At 41.3% G+C, this 25,343-nt stretch overlaps 1 protein-coding gene and 1 long non-coding RNA gene across 3 annotated transcripts in view; one reads left to right on the top strand and one right to left on the bottom strand.

The window, feature by feature from the left end:
- KANK1 (KN motif and ankyrin repeat domains 1) overlaps positions 1-25,343 on the bottom strand; it is a 179,725-nt gene that overhangs the window by 73,770 nt on the left and 80,612 nt on the right. Inside the window, exon 1 of one of the 2 annotated variants that reach the window (XM_030567138.1) lies at positions 16,334-16,988. The exons of the other annotated variant lie outside the window; for it this stretch is intronic. Coding sequence (XP_030422998.1) covers positions 16,334-16,451 — 118 coding nt within the window. The 5' untranslated portion in view covers positions 16,452-16,988. Of the gene's footprint in view, positions 1-16,333; positions 16,989-25,343 lie in introns of those variants that run through there. 2 annotated transcript variants of the gene reach the window in all.
- LOC115653640 lies at positions 13,047-14,885 on the top strand. The gene is made up of 3 exons (XR_004000975.1): positions 13,047-13,173; positions 13,316-13,565; positions 14,211-14,885. It is a non-coding gene; the product is annotated as an uncharacterized LOC115653640 (long non-coding RNA).

The raw sequence follows: 25,343 nt of genomic DNA, 5'->3' as shown, positions 1-25,343 counted from the left end.
TTGAGATTGGTCAACCAGAACGGCACACAGTATTCTAGGTATGGGCCATGGATTTATACAGTGGCACTATGATATTTACTGTCTTATTATCGCTCTCTTTCCTAATGGTTCCTAATATTCTGTTAGCTTTCGTGACTGCCACTGCACATTGAGCAGATGTTTTGAGGGAACTATCCACAATGACTCTAAGATCCTTCTTGAGCGCTAACAGCTAATTTAGATCCAATCACTTTGTACGTATAGTTGGGATTATGGTTTCCAATGTGCATTACTTTGGATTTATTAAAGTTGAATTTCATCTGCCATTTTGCTGCCCGGTCACCCAGCTTTGTGAGATCCCTTTGTAACTCTTTGCAGTCTGCTTTGGATTTAACTATCATGGAGTAATTTTGTACCGTCTGCAAACTTTGCCACTTCACTGTTTACCCCCTTTATCCAGATCATATATGAATATGCTTAACAGCACTGGTCTCAGTACAGATCCTTGGGGGGAAACCGCTGTGCATCACTCTCCATTCTGAAAACAGACCATTGATTGTTATTCTTTGGTTCCTATCTTTTTACCAGTTACTAATCCATAAGAGGACTTTCCCTCTTATCCCATGACTGCTTAGTTTGCTTAAGAGCCTTCAGTGAGGGACTTTGTCGAAGACTTTTTAAAAGTCTAAGTACATAATATCTACTGGATATCTATCTCCTTTGGCCATGTGTTTGTTGACTCCTTTCAAAGAATTCCAGTAGATTGTTGATGCATGATTTCCCTTTTAAAAAAAAACTGTGTTGACTCTTCCCCAACAAATTGTGTTCATTTCTGCGCCTGATAACACTGTTCTTTACTATGCATTGTTCTTACCGTTAAGATTAAAGACACTTTGGTTTAAGAAGGCTGCCCAGTCACTCTGTTAACCACTGGTCACAAGCTCCCAATCAGAAAAACCACAGGTGCCTGAATCCAGTTGGACCTGTTGTAGGTAAGCACAGGACACTGTGGGCTAAGATGTGGTGTAAGAGTGGGAGAACTGCAGGATTCCATCCTAAAACAGGTCTAACGTGCTTGGGATGTGCACTCAGAGACCAGGGAATGAGTCAAAGATGTAGCTAGTCCTGTAATTATGACAGTAGATAACTACATGGGGTGCATGGCAGTGGGCCTAAGATTCATAGAGGTGTACATCCAGAGCAAGAGTAATCATAGCACCATTCTTCCTAAATTTAGGGTGTTAGTAATTGACTTATTCTCTGTAGAATGAGGGTTTACATCCCTTGTCATTTCTTTTTAATCCCATCCCATGTAACCGTGAATGTTCTCAGGTTCCATATAAACACCCAATTCATTTTTTAATCCTTCTAAGCTCTTCCACATTGCAAGTGAAGAAAATGCATAAGTGAATTAATTTCCCTGCTAAAGTCTGATTGGTTGGGGGAATTAAGTTGGTGATAGTGGTTGTTCACTCAGTTGTTACTGGCCTGGCTCATCCCACATTGCAAAAGAAACAATTCTCTGATGACATCACTCTCCTAGTCTGTACCCCTGTGCTCTGCCCCAAGAAGGCATCCTCTGTGATTCAGTCCCATACAGAGATGACATGATCCTTTATGATTTACACAGTCACCACATCTAACCACATCCAGTACTGCAGGTATTTGCTTTGGGACTACATTGAACATTACAGCAAAGTCATCCACCACTGTGACACCTTTCCCCCTCCCACAAGCCCCACAGAAGCATCTCGGCAGGATTTAAGGGAAGAGGGATGAAAAAGGAAGCCTTGTAGCTGGCTTGGGAATCCTTTTAGCTTTTGCAGGCAAGTAAATGCAGATTCTAATCATGTCACCTTAACTTATCTGCCTTCCTCCCAGCCTCTTCTGTATAGAAACCTGTATAGTATGGCTCCTGCAGGAGCTGAGCTGTCAGGAAGCAGGGAGCCAGTCAGATGGCCCAAGGCCTCTAGGACCTAAAAGGATTCAGCAAGGTTGGGAGTGGAACACCCCCAGCTAGATCAATGGTGGAGCATCTATTGCTCCTTTACTCCTCCCCCACCAATAAGAGTATGTCTATACGGCAAAAAATAAAAAGACCTGTGGCAGCAAGTCTCAGAGCCTGTGTCAACTGACTTGGGCTTGTGGGGCTTGCAGTATGGAACTAAAAATAGCAGCATAGGTGTTCGGACTCAGGCTGGAGCCTGAGCAGAATAATAAAAGGGCAAAATTATGTACTGCTTAAGAGTATACAGTAAATAAACTTTCCCATAACAGGCTATGTAAGAGCATGCAGTAAACACTGGTGGGGGAAGTCTAGCAGCTTTTGATGTTTAGCAGAACTTTTTAAAATGGTAGAAGCCCTCAGCACTGGATAGACCCTCCTCCCACCTCCCCAAAAAAAGTTTGAGTGAGAAACCAGGAAAAACATGGATAGCACGGTTGTGTCCTTTGGGGCTCCGTGTTGCAGCTGGCACTCCTCATAGCACCACTCTTCTGGCAAGGAATCCTGCATCTCCCTTTGACTTTGGCTCGTCAAGCCAACACATAATGAAAGGGAGTGTTTTCCACATCATTCCCTGGGAATTTCTGGTCAAATATAGCACATCCTACTCTGTATTGTTATTCTTCTACCTTGATGCAAATAGGAAAAGTTTCTAAAATATAATGCTGTGCAGTCTGTAGAACTGTCTCTTTAAATTGATTCAACAAAAACATGTTTTGGAATGATTTTTGCCATCAGTATTGCCTCAGAATTTTCCATTTGCTACAGAATTGACTGGTGGGCTGCAGGAATTGTGAGGCCAGGGTACAGAAGTTAGGACCTATGTGTGTCACCAGCATACAAATGATCCTGATGATGATGAGAAGGGGTTAAGTGAAATTCACAGTTTTACACATGGTGTCTGCTTCTGAGTCTGCAAACACACTGAAGTAAGCAAACGGTAACACTAATTCACGAAACTAGGATATCTTCACTGCCAGGAACTCTAGAAACCCTTTTTTTCCCCCTTTTAAATAAAAGCTTAGATTCTGGTGACTAGAGAGAAACTTCATACAAAGACCTCTTCTACATTTCAACACCAAAGAGCGTTCTCCCTACTGATTAGTCCTGCTAGACTTAGGTCACGGGGTTATTGCTCACTCACCCTAACATATATTAAATGACACTTTAGAGATTGTTTTTAACCTCACCCTGTTTCGGGGAAAGCTGCTTGCTTCCTGAACTGCAGATGAGTTTGGTTGACAAAATTCTGGTTGGAATAACGTCTGTCAAATAAAAATAAAGCCTTAGCTTCCTTTAGAGGAGCTGGTTACTGAAGCCAGACTCAGCTGTACTTTACAAGCATTTGCTCCGTTTACACAAAGCTGTTCTTGGCAGTTGGCCTGTATTTCGTGACACGCTGATTATAATGAGGGTGTTTCACATAGTAAGTTAAGGGTGCGTCTATACTGGCCATATTCTGAAATTTTCCCACCACTGCTCTGGCATTAGTGCAGCTCCACCAATAGTGAAACAGCTCGTTTTGAGCAGCTGCTGGCATTTTTATCACTATCATCTGCAGCTGTTCAAAATAAATATAGATTGCTGAAGGTTAAAAATCTGGTAGCCTGTCTACTTAGCACTGCCATCATTACTAGTGTGGGTGATAGGGCAACTTTGAGAGAATTTTAGAAAACTACTCAAATATCTTAGCTCAGGGATGGGCAAACTTTCTGGCCTGAAGGGTGCATCGGGTTTCCAACACTGTATGGGGGGCCAGTTAGCGGAAGCTGTGCCTCCCCAAACAGCCAGGTGTGGCCCAGCCCCATCCGACCCCTCCTGCTTCTTGCCCCATGATGGCCCCCCTGGGGACGCCTGCCCCATCTAAACCCCCCATTCCTTGTTCCCTGACAGCCCGTGGAACCGCTGCCCCTGACTGCCCCCCGTCGCCCCATCCAACCCCTTCTCTCATTTCTGACTGCCCCCTAGACCCCTGGCCCCATTCAACCCCCCTCTTCCTCGTTCTCTGACCGCTTTGACCCCCATCCACAATCCTGCCCCCTGACCACCACCTCGAATTCCCCTGCCCTCTATCCAACCTCCCACCCCGTGCTCCCTGCCCCCTTACATTGCCTGGAGTATTGGCTAGCGGCACTACAGAGCACCAGGACAGGCAGCTGCGCCACCCAGCTGGAGCCAGCCATGCCACCGCGCAGCACAGAGCACTGGGTCAGGCCCAGACTCATAGACTCATAGGTCAGAAGGGACCAATCTGATCATCTAGTCTGACCTCCTGCACAAGGCAGGCCACAGAACCCCACCCATCCAATTTTATAACAACTTCTATCCCAGGACCGAGTTATTGAAATCCTCAAAATTGGTTTGAAGACCTCAAGCTGCAGAGAAACCACCAGCAAGCGACCCGTGCCCCACGCTGCAGGGGAAGGCGAAAAACCTCCAGGGCCCCTGCCAATCCGCCCTGGAGGAAAATTCCTTCCCGACCCCAAATATGGCGATCAGCTAAACCCTGAGCATGTGGGCAAGAGTCACCAGCCAGCACCCAAGAAGGAATTCTCTGCAGCTCCGCTGCTTGGCAAGAGCTCACAGCTCCACGACCAGAGCATTGTGCTGGCAGCAGGGTGAGCTGAGGCTGCGGGGGAGGGCAAACAGCAGGGCAGGGGTTGGGGGCGAGCCTCCCGGGCCAGGAGCTCAGGGGCCTGGCAGGAGGGGTCCATGGGACGTAGTTTGCCCACCTCTGCCTTAGCTAGTGGGAGGAGAGGGGATGCAGACTCATGGAAAGTAGTTCAAGGGTCAACATGCATAGTGTATAGGTTGTCTGATAGAAATGGTCAATACTGCTTCTTAATAAAGCAGCCCTATTTGTGAAGGCCAGCTCCTTTCCTGTGTAAGTGGTCTCCAGAAGTGGAATAGAAGATTTCTAAAAGATCAACAAAAGTATTTGGTACAAAAAGCCTGCTTAACTTTAACTAAAGGTTATTAACTTATTCTTCACTTGCTAAAAAAGCTGTGCAGACTTCACAGTATGTGCACACACTTTAAAACAAGTAAAAGTTCAGAAATTCTCAGTTAAGATTGTTAATGAATATTCTAACATATTTAATTTTTAAATCTCCAATTTGCAAATTAGGGACAGATGCCTTAGAAGGAATTTTCCTGTGCAAAGGCAGGGAAACTCAGGAGCTGCGACTCCGTTCATCTGGGACTCATAGGGCACATCTACACTACAAAAAAAAGACACAGCAGCAAGTCTCAGAACCTCGGTCGACTCACCCGGCCTATTGCAACGGGGCTAAAAATCGCAGTGTACACTTTCAGGCTGGCTCCTGGATTCTGAGACCCCGCAAAGAGGATGGGTCTCAGACGCTTGGGAAGAATTACTTAAAGGAAGGAGAGTTATGTCAGTCAGAGTTAAATGAGAAGAACTTTGAGAGTATACAATATTCCATAATTCTAGATTCCGATAATTGAAATACCAAGAGCACCATAGCCTATCGCTAGATTTTATGAAGCTGAACAATTCACATTCACCTACAAGGAGCAGCCAAATACATTTATGTATAGCTGGGTGGGAGTGATTCCATTTTTTCTTTCGGTTCCTATTGCACTGAAACTCGCTTTACTCCCTTTAAGATCTGTGGCAACCCCCCTGCAGAAGGTCATCTTTTCGGTATCTACCAGATATATTACATTTTCATTTGCAAGCCCTCAGTCCTATGATTCTCGTGTGCAGTTAAGAGGACACATCACATAATGCTTTGGCTACCCCTTAGGAACAGTGGGAGGAGAGAAAAGGGCATACACACCTGCCAAAGTCTTGCCTCTTGGTAGATCATGTGGTTGGATTCTGGTGCAGGGGCAATTATACCTCTATGGGTACACTGCCTATAGTGTCTCTGCATGGCTATGGTCCTTAAATGCCTGGTCTAAGGCCATGCTTAACCTGAGACGTGAGTTCAGCCCAGCACTGCAGAACCCTATTTCTCAGCCATCCCCAAACCATGAGAATTGTTTTTGTCATTCATCATCAACTAACTTCAGTTACCAGGCTAGCTGCACCACTGTCCAATTGGAGTGCATCTGTAAAGGCAATGAGCCTCAAGCCATCACCTTCTTTGGGGTGGAATTATGTTATTCTCCCACTAAGGGCTTTTCTACACGGACAGCACTGCAGCTGCACCACTGTAGTTCTTTAGTGAAGATGCTACTGCGCCAAACAGAGAGCTTTTCCCATTGATATAGTTAAGCCACCTTAACATAGTGGCAGCTATGTCTCCTCTCAACATAGTGCAGTCTACACCAGGGGTGAAGTCAGTATAAGGGATTTTTCACCCCCCGAGCGACATAGTTATATCCATATAAATTGGTAGTATGGACCTGGCCTCAGACTAGGACTTGGGTTACAGACTCCTGTGTGTTAACTGTGATTACTTCAGCAGGCTCTAGTTACATTCAGTATCCACAGCTCAGCTGTGAGCAGTTATTAACTCTCTCATCCTGGGTAAATAAAATGCAGAGAAAAGGAAACGCTCATCTCTCCCTAGTGTGAGCATTACATTCTATCAAAATGAAGGAATGATGATGAAAAGGAAATATTCCCTCCATGCACATTTTCTTCCCTGCTCTCTTTTGTGTTTATAGTGAATTGCTAAAACCTGGGATAAGAAAACCTGGGATGAGAATATTTGCATTGCTTGTTTTGACAATCCTCCAAGACAAAACGTTAAAAATGTTTTCATCCACCAGGACAAAGCTGCTAGCTGAGATAAAAATCACCCAGCACCAATACAGAGTTAAAGTCTCCCAAAGCAGGTGTTAACTGGAAGGGGTAGGGAGGAGACAACACACAAATCACACACTAGGCCTTTTCAGGATTCTGTATGTAGGTCAGTCATGCACTGGCCTTGGCCTGCAAACACTGAAAATCCTGGAACAGCTCTTCCTGGCACAAGAAGCAATGCAAGCTCCACACATCTCCTCCCCCAGCACATAACAGACTATGACAATCAGAGCTTTGCATCCCACAGGGTAGGACAAAATACAGCATCCTTTTTACTTACATAATTAAATGTTCATTCACAAGATTCACAAGTCAAGATCTTACTAATACAAAACTGTTTTTCTTCAAAAGGTTTAAGATAAGTTGGTATCAATAAATGCAGTAACGACATTTATAACATTGTGTTAAGCTCATTAAAGCAACTTTGGCCATTGCTTACAGATGTACTGTCAAGAATTTTAAGGCCAATCCTTGGTAAACAGAGACATTTAACTCCAACGAGCCTGAACAATGAACTTTGGGTTGAAGCTTGGTATAAAGTGGCATATTGGTGAGAAGGGTTATGGGTTAGAGTTGATGCCCCTTTTATGACGGCAACATCTCAAAAGATGCCTACAGCTGTAATCCCTCTGCTGAGGAAGCCAGGCCACAGAAAAGGAGTCCTGAGAAGCCACTAAAAGCAGTGGCAGATGCATCCATTCTGGTAAAGAGGTGACAAATTTCCTTTTATCCTAATACTGCATGACAGTCACAGCAGATCATTTAACAGAACAGCTCCTCCTGGTGACCAATCTCTGTGGGCTTGAAAATGTCCAGAAGCTTCTTGCCCAAGGAACACCTGCTTAGCCAGGAAAGAAGTACTCGTTACATCACCACCCCTAAGGCAACACTCATTCAAGCCAGGGCTTTTTAGTTTACACTGTCACATCTTCACTTCCTCAGCAACAAATCATCTTTATCCCCATCCCGCAGCCTCATCAGTTCTGCTCTCAACCAGATAAAATCAATTCTGATTGCTCTCTCCAACATATACACTGGCACTCTCCTCGTTAATACATTCTGGGATCTAATCTCTCCACCAAATCAGTGAACTCTAGGTTCTCTCATCTCATGCAGCAGCGATAAAGGATATCACAAAGAGTCGCTTTCTTCCACTGCTGAACGTGACTATTGGAATCAGAACGACAGCATTAACCCTAAAGCTGCTGTCTCCCTGCTTCACTGCAGAGCTCCTGCCCAAAATCTCCCCAAGCCTCACTCTGCACCTTACTCCTCACCTGGCTTCCTGATACACATTTCAAGAAGCAGTACCCCTCCTCACACCCCACTGCCACCATTACTGAATACTGGGCTCCATTATTCCCCAAACAAATGAACATGGGCCCCCTCACCTCTTTGCAGCCTGCTCTTAGGTTACCACTCTCCTGGATACAGAGGAGACCCTTGGCCTTCCAGCTGTTATCCACATGTACTTCTTTACACATTGCTCCCCATCCTGTACAAGAAAAGCAATGCCTATGCTGCTCTCCCTCTCCTCCCTTTCCTTAAAATACTGGTGCAGCTTTTCCCCCTTCCCAAACAAGAGCAAGTGGCTCAGAGACCAGGAAATTCAGGCTTCCCCTCGCCCCGCCAAGGAAGGAGCCAGCAGCTCCGCAGCCACATCTACTCAGGTAAAATTTCTATTCATCCTGGACAAGTGGGCTTTTCCAGCCCTTCCTGTGCAGCAACTGTTCATGCATTGCCGCTTGTATAGCACATGGGTGTGAGGGGCCCTCCACAAGTGTATCAAGTCTTAACTGAAGAGCCTATTTGTTCCACACAGCACTTTCAAAACTGCCCTCAATGAATAAGCATGTGACAAGTTACAGTGCCTCACCCAGAGTTCTGACCCATAGCTGATACAGGCTACCAAAAGACTGTCTGAAAGCAGCTGCAGCTCAGGACAGCTGGGAGACTGCAGCTGTATTTTCAATACTTTATATTTAATGGGTCACTAAATAAAGGAGTTGCCAACTTCCTGCAATCTGCACTGCCTCAGCCTCACATGTGGGTGATGTTATCACTGTGCATGGTTACAGGGACAAACGGAACTGACCCAGATAAGGCAGGTAGGACGCTATAATGCACTTGACTTTCCATTTAGGAGAGTGCGAGGTTACTCTCTAGCAGCTCCCACACAGCGGGAAAAAGAAATTTGCTTCTAATGCCAGCTGTGGGATTTCCCACTTAGCTCAAGTGGTAAAGGCCTCTGTTTTGGGAGGCAGAGGCCAAGCTCAATTCTAGCTCATGCTCCCCCCCTCTCGCCTAGAGAGATTTACACAGCCATTGTATCGATTGTCTGAAGCATAGTGATCTTTCTTAGGGTAGATGCCCACATTCTTTTCAATAGCTGTAGCAATTAACCCCTTGGTACTAGTTAAATTAGCAACACACCCTCCATTATTGCACACACGAGAATACACTGCGTCACTGCACAATTATTTTGCCTCTGAGAAATCAGATGTTTAAATTCAGCGCAGGGCTGTGGGAACCCTCTACCTTCCCACTCCCTACACGCCCCAAGTGTTTAAATCCCCTCGGGATTGTGCCTGTCCTGTTGCTTTTACCTACCATGCTTCTCCAGTACTGTTGTGAAAAACCGAGCAGCAGTACAAGGACAATGATAGCAGTGTTCCTCTTCCCATGAAGAAGTTTCAGCACAGAAACTATAGAGGCACAGGTGCAGTCCTTTACTGCTCCTATTTGGAGACAGGCAAAAAACTGAACACCCTTGCCCTGTGCCCTGCACTGCCCGTTCCCAGAGACCCTGCCCCACCCTGAGGCCCCACCTACTCCATCCCCCTCCTCCACTGCTCGCTTTCCCCTACCCTCACTCACTTGCTCATTTTCACTGGGCTGGGGCAGAGGGCAGAGGTGTGGGAGGAGGTGAGGGCTGCGGCTGGGGGTGCAGGCTCCAGGATTCAGGAAGGGACTCAGGTAGGGGGGTTGAAGTGTGGGAGGGGAATCAGGCAGCACTTATCTCAGGTAGCTTCTGGAAGCGGCCGGCATGTCCAGCTCCTAGGCGGAGGGGCAAGGGGCTCTGCGCACTGCACCTGCGACTCCCATTGACCGTGGTTCCCAGCCAATGGGAGCTGTGGAGACAGTGCTCGGAGCAGGGGCAGTGCACAGAAGCCCCATGGCCAGCCACCCCTATGTGTAGGTGCCGGAGGGACATGCCGGCCACTTTCTAGGAGGTGCTCGGAGCTGGGCAGGGAGCCTGCCAGCCCTTTGCCAACTGGACTTTTAACAGCCCGGTCAGCAGTGTGACCAGAGTTGCCAGGGTCCCTTTTTGACTGGGTGTTCGGTTGAAACCCAGACACCTGGCAACCCTAGTTCAAATACAGAACTAAACTGACAACAAGCAGCTGAGAGAGAGACACAGTAGGTTCATGAACTAATTTTTCATCTCTAATCCCTACATTAGAGTTCTGGATTACATGACTGTTGTGAATAAATTTCCTAGCCCCTAGTACGGTGTGTACTGTTTCTTTATATCTGCAGCGGGAAGCCAGGCAGAAAAACGACTGAGAAAAACTCTGGGCATTTTAAGAGAGAGTTTGCAATTGTTAAATTATATTATTTTTGTAGCCTGCATTTTACAACAATTTTGAAATGCTCCAATTTTTAGGTGGTATTTAAGGATAGATCCTCAGTCCTAGCCTGTCTCCTGAGGCTCAGTCACTGCTGGAAAATACAATGACACTGTACCGTATATTACTGAAGCAGCAGCCCTCACAAAGAGACCAGTCACTTTCACTGAGTGGATGTATTAAAATTGTGTTAGGCATTTATAAAAAAGTTATTCCTTTAATGAGAACAAAAATTAATAGTGAGCTAAATACATGCTAATTTCTACTTCAACTGACACAGAGGTGTTTAATTTTAAATAAGTAGTACCACTGGCATTTGTGTTGTAGAAGCAGCCCACCTGGTCAGCAGTTCTAAATATAATTTTTCATCCCCTCATTGTCCTATTAGTAACCCTAACTGTTATGTTGGTTCTGCCTTAAAACAATTACATAAAGTGTGACCCATTCAATGCCCCTGGATTGAAGGGTCAAAAGGGGGACAATGTAGAACTGATAAAAAATTGTTTTCATGTGTTCACTTTATTAATGTAACTTCTGTTCACCATTCACACACTTGCCTATACTGTAACTTCTGTTTAGTCATAAATTGTTATCATAATAAATGTGGCATCTTTGCCTTGTCCCCTTTAATAAGATCCTGCTGGTTTTTACTGGTCTAGTATAATTGGTACAACATTTTGGTGGAGAATGCGGGCACTGTTGTTACTGTTGCAATGGCATTTTGGCCCTGGGAGGAGGAATCTACCCAAATATCCCCCTTCCCACTCTCCAGAGGGGTCCCAAAAGTCTGCCCCTTCTGGGGTCTCAAATGTTCCTTTTTTTTTTCTTTTAGTTGGAATAGTTTCTCTTTTAGAGATTTTTTTTTCTCTTTACAGGCTGTTAGGTGGAGGTAGCTGTCATTACAAGCCTCCCACAGCAGCCAGATCCCTGCAGCGTCTCTTTTTGCCGCAGTTAGGGGTTTGCATATGAGGATATATTGGGCCAATCTATCCTCTAGGTCCGAAATGGTGCAGGTATCTGCAAGGACTTGTTCAGTCCAAGGACTGTGCCCATATCTTTGAAGGATTTGTTGAAAAGGCGTTATCTCTTTTATAAAAGATGAAGCTACTTTTGCCTTCATTTCTTCCTCTAGGACTGTTTTCCCTTGCCTTTTCTTAAACATTTTCAGCAAGCAGCACTGTCTGGTCCCTGAGAGCCTCTTGTTGCCCCTGATTTGATTTTTTTTTCTTTCTTTCTGCTACCTCTTCGGAGGCCAGCAGGTTTTGTTAACAAAATATGTTTTCTGCTATCTACGCGGAGGCCAGCAGGTTTTGTTAACAATTTTAAGAGCTCTTTATTTTCCTGCTACCCACACGGGGGCCAGGAGGTTTTGGTTAACCAAGAATAGAACCGTGCTCTGTAGAGCTGGTTGTGTGCACACAGATTGGTTTACAATAAGTGAGGCAAAAATACCAATAATCCCCCTTTCACTATTCTCCACCAAAATGTTGCACCAATTATACTAGACCAGTAAAAACCAGTAGGATCTTATTAAAGGGGACAAGGCAAAGATGCCATATTTATTATGATAACAATTTATGACTAAACAGAAGTTACAGTATAGGCAAGTGTAGTGAATGGTGAACAGAAGTTACATTAATAAAGTGAACAATTGAAAACAATTTCATTTATCAGTTCTACATTTGCAGGACTCAGGTTTACAGCACAGCAGCTCTCTTTTTAACAAGCAGTCAGCATTCAAGTGCCAATAAACTAGACTTTCATGTATACTCTGCATGGGCCAAGGCTACAGCTCTATGCTGACACGAGCAAATAGACATTATCTGGAGGGCTCACTATGTACTTCACTGCGTGTTCCAAGCTATAATCAGACACCCATTTCCTAACTGAAGTTTAGATCTAAAGGTCACATTCCAGTACACTGAAATACTGGACCAAACCCAATCCAGGTAACTGCTGCTAAAACTCCACACATCAATAAAGGACCCATAATATGACTAATTAACCATCTTTGGCTTTGTTTTTTCCCCATTCAATATTTAGCTACAAAAACATTAAAAGAAAATCAGTAAAATAAAGTATTTTCTGTGTACATCATAGTATGATGCAAACTCCTGGTAACACATATGCTCCACTAAAGGTACCTAGAGATATCTGATAAATTAGGGGTTTTTTTCTTTCAAAGAATGCTCCCAGAGCTGTATTTGTTTACAACTGTGAAGCAATAAAATCTGAAATGTGATTTATTATTGGTTTCTCTGTATGAGCTGCCTAGTATGCAGGCAATTTTGTATCGTGTATAATACTAAAAATAAATAGGATATTTTTAGTAACAAGGGAGGGTGGCTTCAGTGATAGTCACATTGTCCACAGGACAAAATAAGCCATTAATCTCTCTTCCCAAACTATTCAGGATGTCTGAGCAGAATAATTTTCTTTGCTGTGCTTATTCCAGGCTAAAAAGCTTGCTCTCCTAAAAGCTAACAGCCCGTCTCACTACTTCATACTACCAGTTTGCTACAGAAACCCAGCCCAAGGAGAGTCCAGCGTAGTAGCAGGAAGTGAACTCATACAAGAAGCAGCAGCAGTACTTTCTATCTCCACACTGGAGGAACCAGGGATAAGAAAATCCCAGACTCGTTAGCATTTGCCCACTTTCCTTCACACCAAAGCAGTTTGGAATGAAACAGGGGAACGTCTTTGACCCACTCAAACTCCAAATGAAAACAAAATCTGGAAAACGTTTAGATACTAAGCCATTGAACCAAGGTTGTTAACACTGGGTAAGGTGATTTAGGAGGATTCTGTATTGCCGCTGGCCCTGTGTGCCCATATAGGGGTTCAGTTTTCAGTACCGCTGACTCTTAGCTGGCTTTCTGCCTCTTGATGAGGGTTTTTAATTTTGTCTGTCTGTTTTTGTTACAGATTCTCTGGCTTGAAAGGCACTAGGATAGGGAGGAGCAAGTGCATTGATTGGTGGCACTCATCACTTTCACTTCTGTTTCTATCATCAAGGAAGTGCAAGCATTACTGAGAGCTACCTGTATATTCCACCTGCTCCAGTTACTGAGTGTGATAGAGTCAGTGCCAAAAGCAGGTATCACAAGGGATTTATTACACTTCTGTGAATTTTTCCTGGGAGAGGAGGAAAGAAGAGAGCCAAAAATGTTACAAGGTAATAACACCTAGCTGGATTTTAAAATTCTGTGGCTAGCTATTTTCCTCTTAATTTCAGTTTTTTCCTTAACATATTTCTTTCTTTTAATGCTTGTATAGCTTTGGAAATGTAACAAGCACTGACAAAGAAAGTATTAATTTGCACCTGTCTACATGGTGCACTGAGATTATTCTCATTGTTCCTGCTAATAAAATAGCAAGACAAAAATAAGTTATAATGCCCTTCCTCTATACACTAAATCAATAAATACTTTTAATAAGAGTTTCTATTGATTCATTTATTTATAATTTTAGCTCTATTTCTATAATTCCTACAGCTGCACTGCAGTTCAAGGCAATTCAGCATTCTTCTCAAGAGTGCAATACGAAGGAATCATTGGTATTACTTAACAAGCAGACAAGTAAGAGTGTAAGTTTCAAAGGCAGTATGGGCAAAAATCTTTTACCTTCTATTTCAAGAGTACAGTAGGTGTTCTATCCATCTGTGGCTACAGATAGTCTGTGTCCCGTGCGAGCCAAACCTTTTACGTCCTCTATCTATCACAATGCATTATAAACAAGGGATTGGTTAACATGATTACAAAATATTTTAACTCTTTTCTGTATTTTACCACCCCAAAAGTGATTTTATTTTATACCTCAGAAAGGAAGCCATCAGCTGAGAGTTCCTCGGAATTGTTCCTGCACAAGAAACAGATGAAACCACAGAATGCTCTGTGTACAAAGTGCAAAGTACAAAAGCTAGTTTACATTTGCAAGTGTTTGTTGTATTTCCTATGCCGAATACAATAAATACGCAGTAAAATAAAATATGGAGGTGTGGGAAATGATTTTATTTAATGTTTATTAAAAATAATGCCAAAGTCATGGTTGCTGATATTTATCTTTAATTACACATCTCTGCCACTACAATGCAAGACGTTGCTGATTGAAGCTCAGGCAAAAAGAGATGTGTTTATTATGGGATGAAATGTACTTATTACAGAATGAAAGTTTAATTTTCCTACAGATTGCACCATCAGGATACAAGAAAGGGAAGAGAAAAATGAAAGGTGAAACCGTGTTCATTTTGCCCAAGCTGTTATGTATAGTTTCTCTGAGAGCTTCTGTGCTATTTGTTGTACGTTGTTTACAAATATGCAGTTTTTAATTTAAGCTATTTTGCCTTACAAACTTTTAGTTTTAGACCTCAGTCCTGTAAAAACTGAGCACATGTAAATGGTTGCAGGAGCTAGGTTTAATTTAATAGACAAACTTCTTCGCCATTGTAGCGGGGTGGTCACCCCACTCCGGCCCTCAAGGGGTTAAAGCAGCCCTGGAGAGGGCTCCAGCTGGGAAAAGCTAGGCTGATTGAGAAAGCAGCCACAGCTGTGGCCAGCTTAATCAGGGCCCAGCTGGCCCTTGTAAGAGGGCTCTGGGCCAGAAGCTAAGCCACACTCTCTCTCTCCAGCTTCTTGAGAGAGAAGGATCTGGCTGCCTGGGAGTTGAGAAGGGTACCTGAGGTGGAGCAGTGCTGGGGAAGGGAAATGCAGACAGAGCTGGGGAGCTCCAGCCAGGAAGAAACCCAGACTGCAGGTCTTGCTAAAAGGGCCAAATAGGTACTGGGGCTGCAGAAGGGCAGCCCAGAGATAGGCAAAGGCAGCAGGTCCTAACCCCCTTGCCAATGATGAGTGGTTTACAGACTGCAGTCTGCCCCCAGGGAGCGGGGGCTAGATGATGACTGGCAGTAGCCATAACAATCCTTTTTCGTTAGTATTTTTACACTTGTTGGCTGAATGTAGCAAAAAGGAATTCCATCAGCAATATCCTTTAATTTATAAATGATGCTTGTATTCTTGCTGCATTGTTCTTCCAATTTTTGAATACAGTATCCTGGCTGCAGTACTAGATTGTACAATTGTTTTATTCAGTTGATCCTTTACTGAACAGAAGTAACATTAGAGGGTACAATGTGCTTGCTGTTTTCTAAATATGAATAGTAAAGGTAAAAATATCTATTTTCATACTGAAATATTCACACGCTTTGGATAATTTGATTTTTCTTTCTCAATTTAAATTGCCTATAGATGCTTTGAATTTTAATTTTGAAGCAGTATTTACGCTAAACAGGTTGATTTTACAAGACCTACCCAAAGCCTACAGAACTCAATGGGAATTTCTCTACTGACATCAGTGGTCTTTGATCAGGTCCCATATAGAGCTGCCAGAACAGCTGTAACATAATATTAACTGGGGGAGCAGGAGACTCATAAAAGTTTTTTTTTAGGTCTGACCAGCTCTAAGTTTTGTAAAGTCTAATGCCTTTTTCTGAAGTACTTTTTTTTTAAAATAGGTATTGAATATATATATATATATGCATACACATTTTTTAAGGTACCATCAATGTAGGTCTGTAAATATGACATATTTCCCCAAAATAATGTTGTTAGTAAGAATGACATCATTTGTTTCATTTGAGATAAACATAAAAGTGGAGAAAAAAAATTTAAAAAGTCACTAAACAAGTCCTGCTCTGGAGAAGGAAATACAGAGCATATTTAATATTTGTGAGTGCTCAATCTACTGCCTGAAAACATTTTTTTATGCTCTGGATAATTAAGTAGACCATACTTTGCAGAAAGACTACAATTTAAGTCTTTACTTTTGCAGCGGACTACTGTTTTACAGCACTTGAAAGATGGAGAAGGGAAATATAAAAATAAATACTTTGTGTACAAAAGATAAAAAGTTACTCAGATATGAACAGATTTCAGTTAAGTTTCTTACCTGCTGCCATCATACTGAATTTCCACATATAAAAATAGAGAATTATCAGCAAGGAGTAAAAGCTACCAGGATCACAAACCAAACTAATGTTCTTTAAATACTGAAAGATAACCCCCATCTAAGTTTAGCTAAAAGTCATCATATGATAGCTACATCACACTACCTATAAAGGAGATACAGACAAGTTATATTTCCACAAGGAAATGAAATAATGCGTTTACCTCCTGAGAGGCCAAGTTTAGGAACAGCAGATGGTATTTAAATACCTAAATAACTAAACTCATTTGGATATGCTCTTTAATTTACACTATTCCCAAAAAATAAGAAGATACTTAGATGGTCAAAGTGTACAGATCGAAGCTGCATGTCAGTCTTACAGGGAGCACATATTTTACAAATGAATGTGGCATTTAATTGCTTACGAGTTCAATTTGCAACAATTGAATTACAAATCATTGATATAAGAAGCACAATCTATACTTATTTCTAACCCAAGTACTGTACCTGCTGTGTAAAACCTGACAGATCAGCTACTCCTCCCTTTCTTTCATACTTCTGATTGAACAAACACAAGGCAGGTCAGGAGAGCTGTGGTAAAAATTAAGCTAGTTTTTAAAAAGATATGGAAGCCACATTTTTATCTTTTTGAGCCGAAGTCACAAAATCAATGAAAAAAAGTGTTTTTATTTAAATAAAATAATTGTAAAATGGATTTAAAATTAAAATTAAATTTGAAATTACGACATTAGACCTAACTTTACTATAATCTACTAAAATCATTTAAATTAAAATATTACATATATAAATAAAAATAAGCAGTACGTGTTTGCTGCCGAAGTTTTAAAAGAGCCAAAGCACGGAACTGCGAGATATCGTTGGCTAACAGAGCCTGCAGAAATGCTAAAACCAGCATTTGACAGTAGAAGCCTCTTCGACAGGCTTAGAGAAAATATTTTCTTTGTTTTACCTTATTCAACTAACTCAGTTCAACGATCAGTTCATTCAAAGTTGAGAAACAAAATTGCAAAAGCAGGAAATCTTGTTTTTCTTCTTTTAATCTCAGAATAAAAAATGAGGTAAGAGGATGAGATCTACTACTTTAAAAAAAAAAACCTCAAAGGACGTGGTGACCAGAAACAATCAGTTCTATTCACAAACGATACTTCCTTTGTTTAACAGGCCAGTTTCAAGTCGAGAATACGTTTTTACAAACATATCTTTTTTTCTTATGTACCCGGCACATTTAAGGTAGATTTATTTGACCAAAAGATCAAAAAATGAACAAACATTTTAAATCTGAAATCTAATTTTCATCCAAATATAGCTTGACAGAAGTCACGAGTAAAAAATTAGTCCTCTAGTAAATAACAGATGCATCATGCACCATTTTGTAACAAAAAAGTAAACATTAAGAATGTGAATCAATGCATGGTGGGCTGTATAATTCTTAAATAAATGTGTGTGTATATATAGTAAAACCTCCTGGTTAGCAAAAAGTCCCACCAAATTTAGTGTAAATGCTATATTTAGTTGCAATTCAACATCTTTTAATGGTTACCAAAGCAATGAGAATTAAACTCTCTTCAGCAAAAGTATAAATAGAAAACAAGATTAAAACTGATTATTTAAATCAAGGTTTCCTGTTTGATAATTTGAAGTCAGTGGAAAAGGGCACTCAGTTCCTTGCCAGACAGAGCTCCAGGTGCATGGAGAGAGAGGTGGCCAGCCTGCATGACACAGCTGTATAACCCCTGTGCTTCACTACCAACTCCAAAAGGGAGCTGAGTGTGTGCACTTCCATAGCTCAATTCTGGGAAAGGGCTTTGAGAACATGGTCTGCATATTTTGTTGCACACCCCAATAAATCATAGTCCACTACAATCACCCTCCATTACCTCTGCTACTGGACCAGTCTGTCTGTACCTGGGTCCCATTCCCAGGAAGTCTACAAACATGAAAACAGCACTGCAAAGCAGTGCCAATTTGCACCTGTTCAGAGGTCAAAAGAAAAGTAATTCAAGCTGCAAAAGACTGGGGAGGTTCCACTTTGTTTTACTGATCAACAGCAAATAAACAATAATGCAAGGACTACTACTGGTAGAATTCATTTAACTTTGGGCATACAGATAATTACAGAAAATTAGAACAGAATGCCTATGAATCGTTTCTCATCTCCTTTAGATTTGTGAATATGTAGAACTGATAAATGAAATTGTTTTCAATTGTTCACTTTATTAATGTAACTTCTGTTCACCATTCACTACACTTGCCTATATTGTAACTTCTGTTCCATATTGTAATTCAAACCCCATTTTAAAACACTCACTCCATTTTGTAAAAGCTTCCTCCAACCTTCATTTCTGCAAACCCTGCTGTAATCTTATTAGTTTAGTTTAGATGTGTGAATGAGGTATGTATGAATGATGGAATCAACCTCCAGCCCCAGCCTGTCCTGATGAGATAAAGTTCAAATACCAACGGCTGAAGACCTAGACAACATCCCTAAACAAAGTAAGAAGCATCCACCCTAAAAAGAAAAGGACAGCAGAACAACAGAAGGAAGATCAAAGCCAGGTCCAAGGCTGAAAGTCACGCCTGCAATTGATGGGTGATCAATCAAAACCCAGAGGCAGTGTGACACAGCAAGACCTATAGACTTTGAATCCAAACTAAAAGCCTATAAAAAAGAAGGGTGAGATGAGAAACTCTGGGTAACATTCTGCTGCCAACATGGAAGGACATCAGTGCCTGCCCAACAGAGATCCAGCTCAGCCTTGTGCCCAGCTTTCCTGGCCAGTTAGCTGCCACAAGCTACGAACCCAAGCTGCAAAATCAAGCCATGAACTTAAGCTATCTTCAGGACTGGCAACTATGCAGCAGCTGCAGAACACCTGATGAATGTGTGTGTGTGTGTGTGAATGTGTGTATGTGTGTGTGTGTATAGGTATTAGGTATTATAATATGTGTGTGTGTGTGTGTGTGTGTATAGGTAATAGGTATAATGTGTGTGTATAAGAATTAAGATATTAGTTATTAGTCATAAATTGTTATAATAAATGTGGCATCTTTGCCTTGTCCCCTTTAATAAGATCCTGCTGGTTTTTACTGGTCTAATATATTTTGTTAACAAATACACTGAGCATATCCTACAAGAGCTGGAGAGGTTATATTTATTTAACTGGAATAATAAAATACAGGACAAAATCTGAGATCATTTAAGAATTATAGTGTAACAACCCAATATATACGTATCATTTTATCAGTTAGCATAGCAACAAATTTTGTCTTAAGAATTTCAGAAAAGCATTGAAAATTATATTATTTATATTATTAATTTATATTATCAGCTACATTTAAAGTGATGAGCCTTATAGGCTGGATTGTTATTTGAATGATCAGAAATGAAATGTTAATAAAGATGACAAAATAAAACAAACAGATTAAACTGGCAGCACAGAAAGTTTTAGGAAGTGCCATCAAATAGTCATCCAGAAAGAAATACAGTAGAAGAGCCTGGCCCATAAGACAATATCCATCTTATATACTCAGTGAATGATCTAAAAAAACCAAACAAAAAAATCCCCACACACTTATGAGTTCCTCTCTCTGTCATCTGGGAGTGCTAGCCTTATCAGTGGAGAGTCAGACTTCCCTATCAAGATCACCATTGTTATCCATGTCCATCTAGGATCAGAGGACATTATCATCTCTCGAAAAATTGCATAGGGCTTCCACATATGATGCCCTTTAAAATACTGGGCTATAATACTGAGTTACTTAGAAAGTTTAGTTACATTTATATTATATATTCAAAAATACCTAAACAAGACAGGTGTGTAGAAGTTGGCAATTCAGTGGAAGATTTGTGTAAACTTCAGGATAGTGAAAAACAAAAAACAACTGCAAAACTGCAGTCTAGTTAGCCTGTCTTTACGAGCAAATCAAGTTACTGTAATTACCATTTTTAGGGAAAGCCTTGTTTCTTGATCTTGAACACATTTGTTGTGTAACTCGAAGTAGTGGCCTCATTAATAACCTGATCAGATTCCCCAGATACAAGAGCTATATGAGTATTACAAATACCAATTAATGGTAATAAAAAAATTCACCTGCATGTACTTCAAGCCATAATATTTAAGTACTCCCTACCAGTTAACTGCTTGGTGGCCTATGTGAAGTGAGTAAGTGGTCCTAATTCAGCTTCTAGTACAGGTAGCCATGTCAACACCCAAGTGGCACTTCTTGCCTATATCAGTAGAAGCGCCAACATCTAAAGGGCATAAAGATTGAACTCACTACTTCTATAAGTGGTCATTCTAAAGGATGTTGAGGAACATTAGCAGGATGGTGTGATGAAAACTGAAATGTTGAAAAATAGTAAGCTGTTTATGGTTTGGTGCAAAACATGTTATAATGTGTGTGTAAGTTTACCCTAGTTATAATGTAGGAGTAATGATTACTAGGAATGTTTATAAGATCACCAATCTAATCTAACCTGTTTTTAAATTATTTCCCTGTCAACATAATAAGCAAAAGTAACTCTCATTAACTCAGTTGGTTTAATGTATTTGTTTTAACTCCTCCCAAGCTAATCATCACCTGTATTCTTCCCCCAACCATTTTCTTACCTTAACTGTTGATTTTCTTGCATTAGGAAAATAAAATAGTAATCACAATAACTGATGATATGACATTTCTTAGCAGGCTGGCTTGTACTTGCCTTCAAAGAAGAGCAGCTTCAAAATTCTTCCAAGTTTATCTAAGGGGTGGGAGGTGGGGGTGTGGCAAACTGAGGCAAATTTGAGTGAGTGGTGTTGTGACTGGGTGCATAGGGTTGCACTGCCACTCATTCACATTTGGCACAGTAAAACAAAGCAAACAAAGTAATGTTTTGTTTGTTTTGTCTTTTAAAAACAACCTGAATAAACAGAAATTCTCTCATGTGGTGCTATACAGACCTCCAGCTTGGATCATTAGCAGGGTTCAACCTTTAAATTCATAGAAGAGACCTCTACCACTTGAACTACCAGAGAAACTGGTAGCAGTAGTAAGCTGTTATCCTCTGTGTGCACCAACTACTAGAGAGAGAGATAAGACACTCATGCTGTGCCAGAGGCTGTCTCAGCTACTGAGGACAGCAGCAGAATATAGAGACTCAGGATTGCTGGTTCGATTCCAGGGTGTGGAAGGGTGTGTTCTCTTGTCATTGTGAACCCTTCTGCCCCTGAGCTCACAGCTTGTTTCTATTCCCCTTTGTTTCTATTAGCATTCCTCCTACACCTATATACCCCTCATCTCCTGCTTTCTCTTTTCCATCCCCTGCTCTGACTCCTGCAACCCTTCCCCCTACCCCAATACCTCTCACCTCTGCATTCAACTCTGAATGCTTCCTCCTCCTGGGCACCAGCAGGGGCAGCACTAAGACCACAGGAGTGACAGCTGATGTTGTTTCAGTTCCTGCCCCTGGCACCAAGAGGAGCAACTGCAGGGAAAATCCTAGTCAGCTTCTGTAGCCCTAGGCTGCAGCATGCTCAATACAAACAGAATCCTTTAAGAATTTCGCTGCCAGAACACTGAAGTCTCTACCGAGCAAAGGCAAACCAAGAATTTTCAGAGGCTCATAACTGGGCCAAATTGGAATAGATTTTCACAGGAGAACATAAGGCACATCCCTGACACAAGGAGGACTCCTGTACCAAATATGAAGTCCCTGCTTCAAAACATAGAGGTACTAGAGCTTCTCAATGAACTGTGCTAATTTTTTTAAAACAAACATGGGCAAGTTTGTTCTGAACTATTTTACCTGAAACCTTCCAGAAAAATCTGGATTGAAGCAGATATACAGCATGGAAAATCTGAGCCAGAATGGTTTAAGTCTGGCAGAGTTATAGGCAACTAAAAAAACCAGTGTTATATCAGCAAATGTTGGGCAATCTCAACTACAGGTGATGCTACCCATCTCATCTATATTCCCGATGAACTGAACCTTAGAATCAAGCAAGCTCCATGAGATGAAATGGACAGTCAACTTGAAACCTAGCCAATTTCAAAACATGAATTAAAAAGCAATTTTAGGTATTACACCTACGTTCAATTTCTATGATTTCACAACTATGTTTTTCTTTTTTTCAAATGTGCCCTCTCCCAGAGCTGTGTAACAGGCACAAAAAAGGCATTAATTGCTGTCAAATGCGCAGAGTAAATTAACAGGGTGGGGGGTTAGGGGGGGACATCTCCTCTCTACACACTTTCAGTTACAGCCCTCTCAGGTGTTACAAGTAAAGAACAATAAGTAAAAGATTCAAAGATTTTTTTTCCCAGTTGACAGGTGTGTCTTGCTGAAATAAAGCATCTTTTCTGCATTCACCTTGTTTTGAACACTACTGTTAATGACTGGTTCTGAGTGCCTGTGCATCTATTTCTTTTAAATTACGTCAGTGGATGTCAGTAATCGGGAAAAACAAAAAGCCAATTGCAAATACCCATATATAATACTACCAAGTTATATCTTATAGAAATATTGTGTAGAACATTAACAATAGGTGACTACCGGATGCATGAACACCCAAGTTTCCTGTGGATTAACAGTGAAAATGTCAAGACCTGACTCATATCAGCTAACAAGCAACTGCTTCAGGAAATTCACAATAAAATCTAGTTCAGGTCAGTGCAGTTGCTGTGCATATATTTCAGCTGGATCTGAGCTCTTGGATGAATTATTTGCCTTACTTAATATGGGCCTACTTCTCTGTTGCTAATTCCTAAAATGTTTTGAATACTTAACTAATTTGTTACAAATAGTTTATCTCCTCACCTCCCTTCCTACTAGGAAACATAAGAAAATTTTAGCCAAATGTTTTCAAAAGCATTCTGCCCTCTAAATTAATTTCCCTTGTGGACAGGATGAAATCTTTAGATTTAATGGGAAGCGCTCTATTTATTTTTAAGACTATGCTCACTCAACCTAATACAATTATTTAAAGTATTATTATTGATGAACTTAAGATATCAGTTTTCATAAACTTTTTATTGGCATTTCCAAGGAAAGTCAAAGATTATATTAAGAAAAATAACTTCCTAGTGCTAACCAGCATACTTGATGGAGTGAGTACAGAATTGGAAACAGGAAATTCTTGAGTTCTAATCCAAGCTCTGCTAATGACTCATCTTGTGGCTTTGGACACATTATCCAGTCCAGCATTTTCAAAGAAGTGTCCATTAATTTTAGCTGTCTAACTGGGGACACCTAGGATTGATTTTCAGAGGTTCCATGCAACTCCTCACTCAAATTATAGGTGCTCAGCTCTTCTGGAAAAAAAACAAACCAAACCCAAACAAAAACAAAACAGTCCCTTTGTTTTCATACCTGTACCTGGGTCAGTCTTGGAAAAATAATGATTTTTAAGCAGCATTTAAAGTGAATCAGTAGATGTTTAAAGCAGTGTAGAAATTGGCTTGTAAGGTCTGACACAAAGCTCACTTATTGGTATGAACTGAATAATTTACAAGCCACACAGGTAAAGCATCACAAGTCTCACATTCCAGCAATATGACTGCCTCATCAAAGAAACTCATATGCTCCCTTCAATTAAAAGCTTCTATTTCACATGCAGTTGGTGTCTGATCAGTCTTGCCACGTGAATTTCTGAATGCTATACTGTAAAAAGTGAGTAGAGGTCTTTGAAGGCCAAACCATTTTCTATAGGCTCTACTACCTGAAAAGATACTGTCTTAATGAGCCAAAACTGCAGCAAATTAAGTTTGTTTTTGCTTCTTGCAAGGATTTGGAGTACAACCACTGTTACTGTCCATAAACTTCCTATCTCTTGGTCATAATAAAATACTTTGACTTAAATTAGAGAGAACAAACAGTGCAGTGGTTACACAAGTTATATAAACTAGTTATTACTCCATTTCCTAAATAACTTATATTACAGTACTTGTATATTTTCATTTATCTTTGGTGGAGCATAATGTTTTCACTGAAACTTTATTCTCTTTTCAGGGTCAACTATGGGTCTAAATTTGGGTTTATAAAATGTTATGATCTGAGACAAGTAGCAGTGCTTTCAATTTAAAAACAAAAAAATTCTAGAGGAAGTTGTTTTTCAAAGCAAACATTTCCCTGAAGTATTTGCAATCCAGATATTGCAGCCTGTGCTAGGGGATGAGAATCTGAAGGTGAAATGAAATAGAAATTTATTATAAACAAAAGAAAAACTGACTAGTCGATTTTCATTGTCCGATCTGGGAGAAATGCAGAAAGTAAACAAACTGCATAAGCAGTGACAACTGAACAGAGTCTAAAGTTCTGTCAGGAAATATAAAATCCAGGGGTGTCTTTAGAATATAACAAAAAGCACCTTAAGATGTTTCAGCTTGGTTTGTGTTAGTGCAGTGGTCCCCAACCTTTTCGTCTGGCGGGCACCAGATGAAGGACTGTGGCGGCGGCGGAGCACCCGCCAAAATGCCACCCACTTTCTGCGGCATTTTGGCAGCAACGCCTCTTGATGACATCACTTGTCAGGCGTCGCCGCCGAAACGCCGCAGAAATTTGGTGGCATTTCAGTAGATGCTCTACCGCCGACCAGGACGCGGGCACATTTAGATGCCCCTGCGGGTGCCATGGCACCCACAGGCACTGTGTTGGGGACCTCTGTGTTAGTGAATGTAGTGCCTATGAACACTGTTGGCTTGCCAGTCAGACAAATGAAGTCCTCTTAAATGTTTCCTTTGCATCCTCATGCCTTTGTCCATTCCTCCTCCTAAACTTAGACTTCTCCCCCTTTCTTTGGGTATCAGGAAACTTCCCTTTCTCTACTCAGATCCCTCTCTTCTCTGAAGCCAATCAATAACAATCCATTTCAGAAGAAGTACATGCACTTAAAGATAAAAACTGAAGATGGTGCAAATTTATTTATCAGGTCAGATGGTGCCTTGTATCTAAACCACTTATCTGTCTAATTGGGAGCTATTTGGGATAGGAATCACACCATGCTTTATTGAGTAA

The sequence above is a fragment of the Gopherus evgoodei genome, chromosome 6 (genome assembly GCF_007399415.2).
Source record: "Gopherus evgoodei ecotype Sinaloan lineage chromosome 6, rGopEvg1_v1.p, whole genome shotgun sequence".
NCBI lineage: Eukaryota > Metazoa > Chordata > Testudines > Testudinidae > Gopherus > Gopherus evgoodei.
This window is presented reverse-complemented; position numbering and strand designations above follow the sequence as displayed.